Here is a 17,793-nt window from a genome sequence, read left to right on the forward strand (position 1 = left end):
CAGACCCCGGAGAAATAGCTTCATTCTATATTCCTTTCTGACTGGTAAATTATTCATCAACACGGGGCGCGCAATTGGGTAAAAACTAAAAACGGGCAAATTAGTTTTCATTTGTTTATGTTAATTATTTAGCGCTCTTCCTTTTCATTAGGGGAAAAAAAAAAACCCACAGAGTGAGATCAGTCTTGTTCTGACGGTCTGCTCGCTCCCTCGACAGCGCACAAATTCACACTGCTACGGCTACTTTATGTAGTGACTATAGAAACAGGACTCCACTGCCCAGACCTGTTGCCCAGGCATTCTAGCATATGCTGTGTTTCTAAATGGCAGACAGCCTTCGGGTACTTTTCAATAGTGCTTTGGAAAATGGGCAGTTGGGTTGTTATGAACAGATGGAGCCAAGGGCCATTTCCACAACCAGCCCGAGCTCAGTGTACCTCTTTGCAGCACAGCCAGCAGGACTTCTACCTTCACATGAAGATTCAGTCATTGCCCTTTGATGCCAGGCTTCAAAGGAGGATATCTTCCATTATAACACCTCTCATTGAGTTTAACTACAGATGGAAGAGCACTGAGTGCCACCACATCATGCACAACAAGAACCCACAGGCCAAACTGCTGTGGGTTTCCCAGCCACACACACAAATGGTACTCCCATATTCAGAAATGCTTCCCATTATGACTTCCAAATCTTCGGGTTTGTTTTCCTTGAAGGCGTCCCACCAAGGCCCAGGAACCAACCAGCTCAGCCAGTCTTTGTCTTCCCAGATATTCATAGATCTTTGCAAGGCAGTGTCTCCCAGGGAGTCAGGATGAGAAGCGAAAAATAAAGCCCCCAAACCCAGCACACAACAGAGTTACATCAAAAGGAATTTAATTTGAACGCGACATATAAAGACGTCAACTAAAAACATTTTTGAGGTCTGTAATTTCATTATTTCTAGGAATTCTGACATCTGTACAAGCTCCGTGTTAATCCAGTTACTGCGGGTTGATCCTCAAAGCAAACAACATCACTGCTGCTTTTCAGAAGAAACGCAGCCCGTTCCTCCCTCCAGCTGTGCTAATGAGGTTGGGTTTGGGGAAATGAAGAGTAGGAAGCACTACCTGCTTTCAATCACCCATTTCAGCAGCAATGCTAGCACCTGTTCCAGGTCCTTAATCCTGGTGGGATGAGGGAAAGAGGGGCTGTGATTTACACTGACTGCACAGTAACAGCTTCCCTCCCTGCAGCACTGCTCTGTTTTCCCCTGGGAGCGCTGAGCCATGCAGGTCCTTGCCAGCACCACAAATCTCTGCTCCCATTCTGACCGTATGATCGGCTCCCACCTAAGCTTGTTTGCTCATGGCTTGGAGGCTTTCAAACTTGTCACAGAAGGTTCTTCCTCCAGGATAAACATCAACACAAATGCCCTGAGGACTGTGCAGAACAGAGGTCTGTTCTATGTACTATGGAAAAGGGAGGACGCCCCAAGCCTACTCTCTGTTTTTCCAATCAATTATTTGAAAGTAAAGTTTCAATTAATTGCAATGATGATTTACCCATTAGAAGAGTCACTGGGGCAATGCTAGCAGAAACCCTTCCCTTTTCTTAGCTGGCATAACCAGTATTGTCAAAGAGCAAGAGATAAATAATCAGTACCAGAATTCTGTAGAAGTTATTTACATATTTGGGCCCCAAACTGAAATTATAATAACCAACACTAATTCCCCAAACAAATTCAGTTTCTCGTAACTCTAGAAACTGGGTTGTCATGGTGAATATTTATAGGGTTGATAAATCAGATCAACCTTATGGGATGTGTTCTCATTCAGATGCCTGTGATGCACGGTAGGACTTTTATTTCTCCCACAGAGTGGTCTGCAATGAAGGTTTCCATTGCCCAACAGTCCCTGCACAGCTATACATGCACACAGAACCAACCTGCAATAGTTTAAGCTGGGCGGCTGCTTGTGAACTTGAGCAACCTTGGCCTCAACAGTTTGGTTGTCTTTCCTTCTGCATAATCCTGAGACAGCATCACTGCACCAAAGGGCGCTGCACAAGTGGAGCTCCCCAGCACAAGCGCACAGCTCTGAGCAGCAGCTCCGTGTTTCCAAATGGGAACATTTAATAATTTATCATCTGGATTACCAGAGCTGTCTTACCTACACTTCCTTGGGACTAAATCTTAGTGCACAGCGAACTGGCACCATGCACATCATTATCAAGTCCATTCTTTGTATTTACAGCTATGAACGTTGACAGGAAAAGCCCGTTCTTTGAAACACCAGGGAAAAGCACTGCTTAACCATGCAACATTTCAACAGTTCTCCATCCTGCTTCAAGCCTGGTTAAAAAACAGCCATCAGAACCCCACAACTCCATCTTTAAAGAGTGAATTTCATTTCGCTGAGGGAAATAGCAACATTTGCAGGCAGAAGATGAGGGCTTCGCAAAGCAAATAGAAAGGAAAGCTCCACTCGAGATCCCAGTGTCATAAGTCATGATTCAAGACCAAATGGGAAAACACAGCCTGTCACTGCCCTACTTCTGTACCAGTCTGGTTGATCAGCTACCACGATGAAGGCTGATCCCTGCAGACACCTACAATCAGGGCTGGGCAGGTCCCTTTCATACTTTCCTTCAGGACTCCTTGAAAGGCAGATTGAGCAGGGCAGGAAATTAAGACTCCATCTCCCAACCACTACAAAGCAGATAAAATTAAAAAAAAAAGAAAAGGGGGAGGGGAGAGAGAGAGAGAAGAAGGAAAAGAGGGAAATAAAATGAAATCACAGCGTTACATAAAAGAACTTCACATATTAAGCAGCCCTGGGGAAGATAAGAACAGCCTATTCATTATAACATTGAAGTTTATTGCCATTTCAAGGAAGGGAATTTGCACCTAAGCCATAGATTCCATTAAGGCCCAAAGGCACAAAGGAGCTGTTCTGAGACTAAACCTGCCCTGCTGGAGCTGTGCTGGGCAGCAAAGTGCCCCCCAGCCCTCCCCAGGCTACAGCAGTGCTCCTAGCAATGCTCTCCTGGCAGCCTCCAAGCGACAGCCAAAGGCAAAATCCATGCCCCAATTTAATACATTCTTGTAAATACTTTGCATTTCTTTCACTGAGTGATGAGCATCAGCAGAAAGACACCTGAGCATCGTTAGCAAATCAGGCAGGCAAGACACATCGCCTCTATTCCCACTAATGAGCCTATTAATTTGTACTCTAAAAGCAGCTTTGCTGGTCAATGAGAAGAAGAGAGACTGAAGTCTTTGATAGAGCACTCACAGCCAGACAGTGCAGGGGACATTCATAAGGGTTTGCTTTGAGACATCCTATGCAGCTGGGACTTCCACTTCTTCCTGCTGTGAAAGATGCCACACAGCTGCAGCCTGCGTGCTGTGATAACGGCCATTGGAGTTTTAGATGGCCCTAAAAAATAATTATTTTTTAAAAAAAGAAACATTTGACAGAAACGTCACCTCACCTCCCTTCACTCATTGAAAAGCCCCAGGGACAAGTATGATGGCCCCAGCCATCATACTTGGCTGCATTAAAAAACAATAGCGGTGTCTTGCTCCACAGCCACCCCTTCCTCCGAGCTGAACAGAAATGCTGCAATAATTCTTGCAGGTAAAAGGAAAGCCAAGTACTTGTTGACATGGAAACCCATTTCCTCCCCGTCTGGAGTCACTAGACAGGTCTTCCCACGTAGCACCCTCTACTTTGGGTTCCCAGTGGTAAAATGGAATGACTGAATGCTTGCCAGACAGAGCACAGCGAGGAACCTCGCTTCTAAATGTCCCCATCTCAATGGAGAAAGGACAAAAAGACTCCATCTGCCACAAGTTTGAAATTTCCTGTCATCAAAAAGCCAGACAGACCCCTTCAGTTCACACATGAAGGAACCTGCCTGTTAGCACACCTTCTTTTGGAGGTGCTTTTGCAGTGCCTCCAACTTTTAAAGGTGGCTCATTACAAAGACCTTTCTCAGCTGAGCCTACAAGTGTAACATCCAATTTCCACCAGGTTTAATGCTACAGGAACGTAAGAAATACCGCTATCATAACACAGAAGCACTGCCAAGCTACAGCAGGGTCACAGAAGGGAACTTTATTGACTCAAAATCTGCAGAAAAGGTCAAACGGTCGCAAGGAGTCACATCCCTGCAGATTCAGATCATGCGTGTCTATGTACGATGGGCTGAGGGTGGAAGCCATAGCCAAATGTTATATAAATGCTAAGTTGAAGATGCTGCCTTAATGGTACGGTTATCTCTCTGGAAACTGCAGCATTAACAGGATATATCTGTCAAAAGGGGGAGATTCAGGCCTGAAGAAAAAAAAGAAGCCAGTGTTGACAGTGTGTGTTCATCTCCTCCATTTATCATGGATTGCTGAAAGCAGTAAAGGTCAGATGGCTGCTTCTGCACAAAACTCCTTACAAGTGGATAAACTTTGGTGATGGGAGAGAAAGGTCAGATCAATAATGCCATGTAATCTCTCAGAGCCTGCCAATGCTCATCATCTGAAGGGCTGCAAAGCTTATTTTGTGCTGGGGCAGCTGGGTGTGTCCTATTGGGTCTGGCCAAACCAGGAAACCCAGCCCTTCCCTCACCCCATAGAGCTCCCCGCTGGGGAAGGAGATGTGTGCCAGGGGAATCTTAAGCACGTTGCTCTTGCTGGGTAAAGCATTACAGGCTGCCACAAATCAGAAGCCATAAGCCTAGGACTTCAGAAGAGATGTATCCTGGAGGTGAGGGCTTTCTCTGGGTCTTACAGCACCTATTTGCTGGGTAGAACCACAGGTAGAGGAAGCCAACATCCAAAGGTACTATGGCCCCAATGCTGGATTAGTGATAAAACTGCACATTAAAGAGAGAGACACTGAAAGGAAGCCCAGGTGCCATCAGTCACGGTTCCTATCCAAATTACTACAGATTCATGGCATTTTATGGCAGAATACATGGAGCAACACATGTATTTGAACAGCACATCCAGAGCAACGTTGGGTGCTGAGAGGAAAACAAAGGAATTTCTCAGGGAGGTTTTCTTGCCTACTCGAGAAATGCAAAGCTTCCAACAAAAAGAGGTTTCACACTCAGACTGCGGGAAAACACAAACTGTCACTCATTACAACACTGCACGAGATGGAGAAGGACTTGTGCTCCTGCAGGACTGACCATTGGGAATAGCCACCAGCAGGAAAAGCGTGTTGTTAAAAACTCAGAGAACTTAATTATCACTAAATACAGCACAGAGGCAGTAAAAGCTATTGAGAAAGTAAATGGATTTCTATTTAAATCTTACGTTTTCCCTTTCTAATTTCACCAGACAGAGGAGGAGCATCCAGGACATTGCATCCCTTTCTTGCCATCACACATTAGGTTGGCACACACCTCCAAAACCCAGCTGCGGGCAGCAGGGCTTTGTGGGACACCCCATGGTGACAGCCCTGTCCCCAGCACAGACTGCGGAGCTTCCTTCTGGGCCCAATCCTTCCCACTGGTAAGATGAGCTTTTCTACTCTAATCTGACCGGCTCCCTCTATTTAAATATCCCAAGGTTTGAAATCTCACTCATGACTAAAAGCGATTTAAGAGCATCGCCTGGCTAGAATCCAGACACTGACCCAGCTAGAAGAACACACTGCCGCTTCCTACATCAAAGCATCAAGTCACCCGTTCATAGCGGGTTTCTGTAATGGATTTTGAAGGACACAAAGCAGCACTGACTGCTCAGTCTCGTCTGCTGTCTGACACAGCACGCAGAAATCCCCCCATCCCTTCCAGCATGTGAGAAAACAGCCCTGGCAGAGAAGTACCAAGGCTCAGTTTGCAAGGGTTGCAATCTTGTCTGCATCACTAAAGCTGCTGGATGACATTTTTTAACAGTTATGGTGGAGGAAGCGGCAAGCAGAGCCCACATTGCACACAGCATCCCCAGCTTGAAGAGCAGTCCTGGGATGGGATCCACCAGGAAGCACTGTGCCATAAGGACACCAGGCAGGACGGCGGGTCACAACCAGCAGGGCACGCTGCTGCAGCTCTGACCAGAGGATCAGAAAAGGTGAACTGGGTAATCAGAGCCTGAATTATTCCCCAGACTCCCTCAAAGAAGAAAAAAGACCAAGACCAACCTTGCTGCTGCTCCATTAGCTTGGCAACGTACGGCCTAATCCTCAAAGAAGGGAGCATGGGCTGCAAAGAGCAAACCTGATAAAGCTCCAAGCTGCAACAGCCTCCTCCAGCTCTGGAGCCCTGTTACTGCTGGAGATGCATGCTGTCCTCCTGCGTCCGGCCACAGCCATCAGCGCTGCCTTCACTCCAACACTGCTGACCCATTTCATTCAAAGGCACTTTAATAAACAGCAAGAGAACGAGGGAAAGCGCCCAGCACTGCTTCAAGTGATGAGAACAGCAAGCAAAAAATAGCACTGTGAAACACTTATCCCTTCATCTCACCAATAATTAGAAATACATGAGATGGCGTTATGCTTTTTAAATAGGCCATAGTAACAGCTCAGGGAATACAATTCAGTGGCAACAGTTTATCATGGTAAAGTCAGCTCTGTGGGGCTACAGTGTGCCGAGTCTAAATGGGAACCATTTGTTTCCCTTCTGCATTGCAGCAGAAGCCAGAGGGCCTTTTATGGGAGCGCTGCTGACAGCCTCCAACTGTTATTTTGGTTCAATTAAAGGCTGTGCCCACCGAGCTTGCAGGCGAGCAGCCGGCCGGGCCCCCCCAGGTCCCTGCAATAGTGCACACAACGCTCTGCCCTAACAGATAATAAAATCTGTAATTACTGCTCTGCTTTACAGGATATTACGCGTACCGCGCTGCTCCTGTAAGGAACGACGCATCGCTGAGAGCCTGCTGCTGCTTTACATGGGAGACACAGCAGTGGATGGAACATAGATGAGGGGTGCCTTAAAGCCAAGAGCTTTGCTTTTTGTGCCCGTGTGAAGAACAAAGCCCCCCCCCTTAAGGCATGCTCTGTGCAGGTGCTGTGCTGGGAGCTCTCAGGAGCTGAAGAGAAGGCATCCCCATCCCTGGGGGTGTTGGGAACCACAGGGATGTGGCACTGAGAGATGTGGGCAGTGGGTGGGGATCTCAGAGGCCTTTCCCAACCATACTGGTTCTGTGATCCCGTAAGGGGATGACTTGCCTAAAACACCCTACAGATGTCATTGGGTAGAGCAGCTCCACAACACGTGCTCCTCCAGCGCTCCCCTGCTCTGACCTTTCAGACAGCAGGGTGGCCAACGTGCTAGAGAGCAATGCATGCTGCAGCCTTCTACCCCCCTGATTCCTGGCAGGGAACAGCTATGGCAGCAGAACACACCCTCAGCCTTCCCCCCATCCCCAGCTGTACAGCCCCCCCCTTACACCAGGTAACCCTCCTGCTCCTTCTTTTCACGCCAACCAGCAGCTGGCCCTGATCACAAAGGAAGGCTTCAAACCACAAAGCAGGTTCAAACAATTGTTTCGGCCCCACTCAATTTAACAGGCTATTACAGAAGAATAGCTTTGCCACCGGGCTGTGGCAGGTGAATACATTTCCCTGGCGCAGGTCAGTTTTATCCCACCAAACCCTCTTCCCTCCCTCGCACTGCCCCGGCACATTTCTGTATGCATCACTTTTTCCAGATGGCAGATTCAGCGCAGACAGCAATTTACATAATTTAGATCTGCTCACTGGCACAAACCACATCCCAGCACCCCCCGGCTTCCTCCCAGCCTTCATTCCCACACATTGAGGTCTCGGTGGTGCCCGAGCTCAGTGAGTGCACGGGGCAGTTCTGTGGCTGGGGGAGCTGAGGCACAGATACCTGCACAGGCAGAACTCACGGCCTAAAGCACTGCGTGCTCCATCAGCAGGCTTTGCTGGACGGCTGCTCGGGTGCAAGGAGGTGAAGGAGAGAGGCTGGTTACACTGCTGGGTTTTCTCATAAGCAAAAACACCAATGAGATCGTCCTCCAATCAGGCTGAAAAGAACACGCTGCAGCTGTGGCTAACTTCTTACTTGCTACCCCTACGCAAGGAGTAATTAACTCCTTGTTCTTGAAACAGCTTTAACTCTTGTTCTCAATCATCACTCGTCTTTCCGACCTTTCCTCCACGTTCATCGCAGCATTCTGTCACCCACCTTGGGGAAGGAATGGAAGCCATCTCCTCTACTTGCAAAGCTCTCCCTCTATTTGCAGTACACAGCCTGGGGCACAGTGGGAAGGGGGAGCATTGGGGAACACCTGGGTGTTCCTAAGGGTTTCACAGCTGAGTGCACTGCAAGCGCCGAGGCCCCATGGTTGTAAAGGGGCAGCCAGAAACCTGAACAGCACACCAGCGCTTCCAAAAACATGTAACCAGATTGACCCCCACACAGGGGTAAGATCCCCCAGCAGCAATCCGCTCCATCAGGTGGGATATCGCTCTTCCTCCACCTGCAGTCCCTCATCCCAGCTGCGCGCTTCCCAAGAGCTGCAACAAGTGAAGCAGTACCTGCAGCACGGCACAGCCCTGCTCTGTCTGCAGGACCTGCTCACAGCCCGCCTCCCACCAGCAGGAGCCAGACAGGTCAGGGCAGTCTCCTCTTTAGAATTCAGAGCCACGCACCCATCAGAAAAACCCGTGTCTGCACAGCCAGTTTGGGTGAAATCACCCAGAACAGCAGCTTACTGCCAAACACAAAGTTATTCACCTTCCCGAGAGCTCCACTTTATACACAACATAAGTTTCTGTCCCCAAACATCCCCAATAGCAACCGAAACGTGAAAGCACTCGGAACAGAAATGTGCTGGCAAACATGAGATGCAAATGCATTCCTCTTCCAAAGAGCCACACTATGCAGAACATAAGTCTGAATCCCAAACCAATACCCAGCACCAACCGAAACACACACACTTCCCCACATCTCATCTTGCTTCCCTCAATTTAGCAGCACAATGAAGCAATTGCCATCGTTAACACATGCACTGTATTAAGGGCAGCCAAGATTGAACATTCCTTTGTTAGTTTGGCAGAGGGGAAAGACACAACAGGAGAGAGCCCTACAATTTGCAGCCATCTGCGATACTGAAAACAGTAATAAACTTGAGAAGTGCCATTATGACACGTGCTATCACTCCTAGGAAGCCAGCATCTCCCAGCATTTACGTCTTTTATGTCTAAATTAATGCCTCTTAATTTCTGTAGCAAGAAAGTGTTTCCAGACATCTCTTCCCATTATCTGACCATTAATCGTGCCCACTGGTCTGAGCTCCCATAGCACAATACAATTTATGCTGTCAGAGATCACTGGGGAAGTCAGACTCGATTATAAATGTAAGACACTAAATTACTTCATGCTGTTATTTTGGGGTCACCAGCAGCACCCAGCATCTCGGGCCACTCCATCTTCCCAACTGAGAGCACCTCCCAGCCCCATGGGGCACATCCATCACCGAGCTCATCGCTCTGCTCGTGAAGTGAACCTCAAGCTCCCCGACAGACAATAAAACCAGCATTTCAGATTAAAATGAGTGTAAGAATATTCATGGGGCTCCTTGGAGTGGCAGGTCCTGATAGCATGGCCTCCCCCACCCCGCAGTCCCGATGATGGATCTCCCATTTACCTTCTGCTGGGGGAAATCGTGCAGCCTGCTCAGCGTGCGAGCACTGCGGGTCACATCCATCATCCTCAAGCCTCTGTTTTACTTTTAATTACACCACTTCACCCAGGAACGCTACTTCAAATCATAAACCTAAGGAGAATGTAGCTTCTAGTTTGCAGAGCAGCCATTCAATTCACTGCTTTGGTGGCATCAGTTTGCCGGTGCTCTGTGCACTAAGCAGGAGATGATGCTACATCAGACCCCATGGGAAGAGGAGCTGTCCCAAAGTCACAACCGCTTCCCACCAAGCTGTGTGCTGTGCCCACATGCTGCTCTGCCTCTGCAAAGGATCCTTTGCAATTAGCAGCAGGCAAAGTTACGGCAGCATAGTTTTGAACTGATCATTTAAACCAATCGTTAATGCCTGGGACAGACATTTCAATTGAGTGTCCCAGTTTAACACTGGGCAGTGTGGGTGCTTGTACCGTGGGTGAGCAAACCTCACTTTCATGGCATCAGAGGGGTGAGGAGTTTGACACAAACACTCCCTGAGGTTGGAAATAACGCTGCTCTGCCCCTTCTCCCTCCATATAAACCAGCAGATCCATCTAGAAGTGCTGCTGGTATCAAACTACCTTTGTGCAAACAGGTTTTGCACAAGGCCAATAAATCCTCTAAGAGAAGATAGGTCTACAATCCAATCACCTCTTAGCAGAACCAGAACCACAGCTGTTTGCCACAGAGGGCAAATGGGGTCAGCTGGCACAGCTCTGGAAGCACAAACTGTAGGTACCAGCTTAAACAAAACCTTTAAGGAAATGCGCCTTTATTCCATTTTGAGCACACACCTTACTTCAAAAAATGGGTTAACTGAAGTGGTTTAAAGCATTAGTAGGAAGTTCATCCTCAGTGCCTCAAAGCAGCTGCTCTATATTGATTTTTTTTTTTAATAAACTAGCTTAGAAAAGCATCATCCCGTTGGGTTTTAATGAATGTAAACAATATTCTGGTAGAGGGACAAGACAGCAGGAGATGAGCTCGTATGTTAACTAAGAGGAATGCAAACCTTGGTGACTGCATGAAAGCCTTGGGATGGGAAGGGGAGAAAGGTAAAAATGGAGGAACACAGACATCAAAGGCTCCAATTTCCCTCTATTTCTTCCTTCCTTCATTCCAAGTCATTTCTGAGATGAAAGAAAAGTCTCTCCAAACAGGAAACAATTCTGGGTCAAGAAAAACCAGCGGTTTCAAATGGCAGCTTATAACATTGATGATTAACTTAAATCTGATACAGTTACAGTCATTTGCAAGATGCTTCTAAAGAGTGTATTATCGTTTTAAATCCAAAAGCCAAAACATCAAATGCCACAAAACTCAATTAAAATAATGAAAGAGATTCTGAGCAGCAACAACTGTTGGCCTTTAGACTCCACATCTGCTGGTTATCCTCTGCAAACACAGAAGGCCAGACATATATTTTTCATTAGAAGCGTGAAACCTCACAAAACACGGAGCTGGAGAACAAGTGGCAAGCTCTGCTTAATGCCAACACGTCAACCACTGACCAACCACCTCCAGTGCACAAAGCCCTGCAGACCTGCACTGCATCATCGGGGCCAACCTTCCCTCTTCCCTATCTGTTCTTCCTGTACTCTTGCCCTTTCTTTGACGGCATAAAGCTACTCCAAAATCTGCCCCTGGTGTGAATCCCTCAACCCCCAGATTGAGGCAATAAAAGCAGTCACATTGTTTATTCCTGCATTTAAAAGCTTATTCTTTCATACTGACGAGAGGAGCTTTACTTGGTTAAGGATGAATGTTTGAGCAGGAAGCATCACGTGAAAGAAATGGACAGATTAAGAATGTTCTATCTGGCTTTAACATATTCCAAAAGCACTCAGAAACAGGAGAGAGTGTTGCTGTGCTGCACCACTGCTGGTAGCAGCCAGAGCTGTGCAAGGGCTTATAGGAAGTGAATTGCTGGGGGCACCTGAGAAGGTGAATAATCCTCTTAAAGGAAGAGAAACACAACACAGCAAACACTCCGGAGCAGATATGGCTCACCTCCCAGTGAGTAACGTCACGCAATCATTCTGGTTGGTAACACCTCTGAGGCCCCCAACCCAACCCCAGCACCACCCCCATGTCCATAAGCACATCCCTCAGTGCCACATCCCCATGGGCCCTGAGCTCCTCCAGGGATGGCAGCCCCCCTGCCCCCAGGCAGCTGTGCCACTGTATCGCTGCTTTCAGAGAAGAAATCTTTCCTAATTCCTATTTACTTCACAACTCTTCAAGCAAGAGTTTTCCATTAGCAGCTGCACCAACCTCTTTAATGAGATACTAAATGCACGAGAGCTTGAATTTTGGAGGAAAGGTCATTCCTGTGCAGCCATTATTCAGCTACACTTAATTGTGCCTTGGTAAGTAGGTTAACAAAATCTCATTGCTCAAAAAGCCTTGGGAATGACTTTGCTTTCATCACTTTGCACTCCACGTTCCTAGAGAGCCCAGGTATGTAATTTTTCAGAGGAGAAAATGCCACTGGGTAATTAGCTCAAGTGATGCAATTGTCTTCCAAGGATAACAACAGCGACTTGTAGCATCTGATGCCTGACAACCTTTGCCAGCTGCAGTTTCATTGCAGAGAAGGGCACAAAACCAAATAGGGAACAAGCAGCCCTGCAGCTGGTGATATGGGCACATCCGCTGAGAGCCACTCAGCAGTGGGTACCAGCAGGTCAGCAGTGGGGACAGCCCATAGAGAATGCTGCTCTGGTTGGTTGTCCTTCAGTGTTTTACAGCTTGTGCTGCTCTGTCCCTACCTGCACCCACTCCCCAGAAGCCCACTTCCAAAAGGACAGCAATTCAGCTCACAGGGCTGTTTGCTGCGGGGTGACCATCCTCCCTGCCACCTCCCAGCAGGCAGCAAACGCAGTCAGCACTCACTGCTGCTGACAGATCTCCAGCCCAACACTTCTGTGATGCTGCCCAGGATGGAGAGAGAAAGATGAAGCTCAGCCGCCTCTGATGCTGCAGGAACTGATGTGAGAATGTCTGCCAAGAGCCAACCCAACATAGATGCCAACATGCCCTAACTTGTTTCATGCTTATCTAGAATAAATGAGATGCACAAAATTAACACACTGCAGTTAGGGCTCACTGACATGGGTGAACGTATGGCAGAACAGAAAAGAAAAAGTCATTCCATAACGATTCTCCTCATTTCTGGTAGATCTCAGAGCCTGCAGTGTCCTACTGATTCACCTTTTCCTTTGGAGCCTCTCGAAACACAGCAATCAGAGCAGGAACGACTTGCACTCTGCAACCAAAACCTCTGCCCTGAGCAGCTGCAGCCACGGCCGCCTCTGGCCACGAGCACAGCCACGACCACCTGCTGCTGCTGAGGGGCACACACTGATTGCCAGCACCTGGAGCACGGCTTGCTCCAGCACTGTTTATCCAGCAGGAAAGCTGGAGGACAAGAACAACGTTCCACAAAGTGCACCCATCACAAGGAGATCCAAGGATTATTAACAATTAGTAGCAGGTTTTAAAGAGACACACCACATCCTGTCCCACTCAAACACTGCTGTGGAGCAGCTATTGACTGCAGGTAACCCTGCAACCTTTCCACAAAGCACAGCTCCGCCTGATGCACCAACAGTGCAGGAGAAGAAAATACTTTGCCCCAAAACTCCAGAGGGAACCAAACTCCTCTTTCTGCCCTCCCCGTCCACCTGTGCTGCAGGTAGAGCCCATAGCCCACCCGACAGCAGCACCCCTCTGCCTGGAGGGCATTTCTGTGCAACAAAGCACGTGTCTTTTCCTCCAACACACTTTAAGATGCAAACACGAAAGACAAAGACCTCCAGGAGACGCCCATCCTGAAAGCAGGCACAGCGCCCATATCCTTGACCCACCAGAAAGAGAACAGAGACTTCTTACCTGATCCTCCCCACCTCCACTCTGGCACAGTAATAAAACAGAGGACAAAGGGCAGCGACCAGCAGCAGAAGGACAAAGCTGCTGCCCCTGGAAGCACCGGTTCTGAGAGGAGGGCAGGGGTGGGTTGAGGGGTGGGCTCCACCCACCCGCTGTGTTGGAGGTGGGACAGCTGGGCAATCAGGTTCCTGTGCCCCCAGCTGGGCTAATTACAGCAAGGGCAGGTGCAGCAAGCAGAGCCATTGCAACTGAAGCGAGCGGCAGAAGCATCTCCTGGTTCCGGCTCAAAGCACCGAGCACAGAAGAGGCTTTCATAGGCTTTCATACAGCCCTGGGAGGTGAGCTCGGATCTGCTGCGAAACCAAACCAAGCGGGAGCACCTCCAGCAGCTCAGCTGTTTTCAGATGCACCAGTTGTAACAGGGCATGGGCGGCTGGTGGCACATATCCCAGCATCCAGAGCACTGGGTACAACGTTAGCAGTTCTGTTCAAGCATTACTGGGCGATGTGGCCATGTGCTCCTGTTGCTATTGGTCTGATTCCTGGCCAGGAACGCTGCACGGCAGCATGGTGTTGAAATGCACTCCAGCTACTCCTTGTGTTTAACAGTCCTGGCGAACACCGAGATTTTATAGGTGTATTAAACACTTATAATTTAATAGCCCTGTTTAAACACCTCATTGAATTCTGAAAATAACTTCAAGTTTTACTACAAATTTCTTTTGCCACAGAATGGTAATAGAGAGGCTTAAAAAACGAGTTGTCTGATCCAATATGTGCCACGTTCATTTGGATACAGAGCTTGTCACAGCTCCTTTTCAGTGCTTAAATAGTAAAGGTTCATTTGCCTCCCTGTGGAGGTTATTTTGCATATCATAAAAAAACACAACAGGAAAATTTTCCTCCATTCAGCATAACTCTGCCTTTATCATCTTACTCATTTCATCTCTTCAAGCCACGGTAAGTAATTCCTCTCCCTGCTTTGAGGACTGTACAGTTTCAGACTGGTGAGTGGACCCTGCTCCTTACCCCTTGCTTTGTAGCCCAGTTACATGTATTTCAGCCACCATGCCTGCCCCCAGCCAGCCTTCATGGCAGCAGGAGCACCAGCCACAGTGAGGAGCATCCTTCCAGGCAATGCTCAGAGCCCAACACCGGATCCAAAGGCTGCTGCTGTCCCTTTGAAGCCTGTTGCTCCAAGCTGTTCCTACCAACAGGACACAAACCACCTGGGAATGCACCCAGCCCTACAGCTTTGACCCCAACAGCTCAGTCCAGATCGGCTGGTCAGAGGCAATGTCCCACCTCGAGTCCTCCAGGCAAACCATGTCACACCAGCCCGGTTCCACCGACACCAGTCAGCATTCCTTGTGGTTTCCCTAAGGTCTGTTCTGGCTATGTCTACCTTCACTTAGTTGACATAACTTTACATGAAGATTGGCCCAAGTTCAACTGACTCTGATAGAGATGTTGAAGAAGAGAGGGGAAGAAGAAGAGAGAGCCATTACTCTTGTCTAGCAGATATTCTCCTAGATGCTCCTTTTACTCAAAAAACACATTATACTCCTCAAAGAAAATGACCCTATTAAAAGAAAACATCCCCAAATCTATGATCTGCTGAGTTCAGTGAGAGCAGCACTTGTTTCATCTGCCTCACAACCAAACTGCAGTTAAACTCCCGTGACATCACTGTTTGATGAGAAGCTCTCCCACCCCAGCACAACCATGGGTGGTTTTGCATTCCGTGCTGCAGAGGTCGGTGTTTGGGGCTGGATAAATGCATTGGCTGCCTTTGGGTGGGTGCTGAGCTCTGCATGGCCATCCCAGACTGCCCAGCCCCAGCATCTGGATGCGCACTTTGCCCACCATGGTGAGCACAGCCCAGGCTTCCCAAACAGAGAAAGTGGGAAGCTGACCTGTGGGTCTGTGTAACAGCTATGGCCATTTTGAAACTGCAGCGTCCTCAGAGAACATACCAGTAATGTCATTCACTACAGTATTTTCTTTGGCATCCAGGGAAATGGCTGAAAGCCCCAACATTTTCCCTGGATTTGATGCCATTTCTGTACTTTGGGTCTATCCGAACTTTTTAACACAAAACAGTTGACCTCACCATTTGGCTGTTGGATTGTCCCCTCGGTCCTGCCAAGGTTACACGAGTCCATATAACCCACCTGCAGGATCCTTTGGGGGCACAGACCTTCTCAGAGGGTGGGTTTTAAAGCAAGAGAAGGTCACGTATGGACTCTGTGCTCTGAAATGCAGCGTGCAAGCAGGTGTGAAAACTATCTGGCACCATACATGAGGCTTTGCAGTTCTGCTCTGCGAACACAGTGAACTCCAGCACCTGACTACCAAGGTAAATTCTTGATGCACTTTCCTTATAAATAAGACCACCTATAGCAGCCGTCAATGAAAAGGCTGAAAAATATGAAGCAGGCAGTAAAGGGAATCAAAATATACTCAGCTGCAGGCAAATTAGATATTCCTAATGCATTCTGTTTTCCTGTGCAATTTAGCAAATGAGTTTGCATGGCCTGACAAGTTGTCCTGGAAAACATAAAAGCTCAGATTAATTTTACCTTTGTAGGGATTATAATTCAATATTTGCTTATTTACATCCAGCTGCACCAGAGCTAAGAGCCAAATCTTCTGTGCCCTGTCAGATCCATCAATACCAACTGAAGGAAGGGAGGCAGGATGCTGCATGGCACTGCTGGGCAGCACGCAGCCTCACCCACTGCCCCAGAGCTGCCCCAGCATCCCCAAGCAGCCTCAAGCCCAGTGTGCTGGCTCCCTGCAGGGCTAACAGCACCCAGCTTTGTTTGTTGCCCCGCGGTGTTTACGTACACACGTCAGCCATCACGTCCTGACGGATGGCTTTTTAATGATGCATACAGCACTGAAGGGCTCTGTTTGGAGGGAAAGGAAAATGGAAGAGCGTGGTGGGCAATTTTTTTGCTGTGGTGAGATGATGTATGGTTTGCACCAGGTGTAAAGACAACATAAGCTGTTCCTGAGGGAAGTGCTTCTAAGGGAGGGAACCCAACATCTGCTCTGAACTGAGCCCTGATGCTGAATGCATACAACTACCCCCGAACTACATCTCTGCCTACAGCAACTATTATCTTCGGAAGGCCAAAAAAACACAAGATAATTAATCCAAGAGTAATTATTTCATTTCTTTGACCGCTGCTGTGGTCAGGATTGGTCTGGACAGCATCTCCTGCACTTCATACAGACCCAGCAGTCTGGTGCATCACACGAGACAAATCCATCAGGTTTTACACGTGGACAAACAGCTGAACTCCAGGCTGCAGGACCCTCCATGGAGCTGTCTGCCGTTTGGGGCACACAAGGAGAGCAGCCACACCGCCAGATGAAACTTTGCTGCTAAAAGTCCCATCGGGTCAACCCCACAAACCACAGCCACGTTTTGTTCCCAATAAAGCAAAGCAAAAATAAAAGGGCAGTTAAACCTGGACGGATCCCACAGCAGCAGCACAGCTGCCACTCTCTGAATCCTCCGGTGTTATTCCAAACACCCCTCTGAATTGTTACCATGCAAAGACAAGACTTTCCTTCCCGAGCCTGTGTCATAACACAGTCTGAAATTCCAGCTTCCCCGTGAACTTACCGCAGCCCTGTGAGCACCGTGAATCGCAGCTGCTACTCTGTATGTGCAATCTCCTTCTCTGAAGGAAGAAGTGCTGCTTGATGTGAGATTCCTGGAGGGAAATCTGCCCGCACATCGCTGGCTGCAAGCGAAACGAACGGCATCCGCGTCCGACAGGCACCCGCCACCCCCGGCATCGCCTCGTTTTAATTAGTTCTAAGGAAACTCATCTCCCAGAGCCGCACGGAGGAGCGCCGCGGTATGTATGTAGGAAACGCCATACGTTACCAGCAGCATGGTGAAGTTCCCCGTCACCTGCAGGGAAAGGAGGAAGCTCCGTTCCCGCAGCGCGCCGTGCCCGGGCGGCTCGCAGTGCCAGCTGCACACCGCGCAGCTCAGCTCACTCCGTCCGCATCGGAAAAGCTCAAAGAGGGGAAAAAAAAGAGAGAGAGAGAGAGAGAGAGAGGCAGAGCGCGAGCGCACAGCCCACAGACTGAGATGAGAAACTTCTGGCGACTCTCCAGCGCAGGGATGGAGCCGCTGCCGTTGAGAGGCACGGGGTGATGGAAACGAGGGGGCACTGGGAGGTAGGGATGGGCCAGAGCCCGCTTGGAGCGCTGCGGAGATGTGCAGGAGGCAGCCCGGTACGCTGCA

General features: G+C 48.6%; 1 protein-coding gene across 3 annotated transcripts in view; it reads right to left on the minus strand.

Annotated features, from left to right (window-relative positions):
- The window catches only part of SCHIP1 (schwannomin interacting protein 1), a 103,262-nt gene extending 85,720 nt beyond the window's left edge, over positions 1-17,542 (minus strand). The window contains exon 1 of one of the 3 annotated variants that reach the window (XM_072344063.1): positions 17,428-17,542. In XM_072344063.1, the coding sequence (XP_072200164.1) occupies positions 17,428-17,436 (9 nt within the window). In that variant the 5' untranslated portion in view covers positions 17,437-17,542. Of the gene's footprint in view, positions 1-6,123; positions 6,238-13,526; positions 13,598-17,427 lie in introns of those variants that run through there. The other 2 variants (XM_072344067.1, XM_072344064.1) reach the window with 2 other exon arrangements.
- Between the last annotated feature and the right edge of the window lie 251 nt (positions 17,543-17,793).

The sequence above is a fragment of the Excalfactoria chinensis genome, chromosome 9 (genome assembly GCF_039878825.1).
Source record: "Excalfactoria chinensis isolate bCotChi1 chromosome 9, bCotChi1.hap2, whole genome shotgun sequence".
NCBI classification, from domain to species: domain Eukaryota; kingdom Metazoa; phylum Chordata; class Aves; order Galliformes; family Phasianidae; genus Excalfactoria; species Excalfactoria chinensis.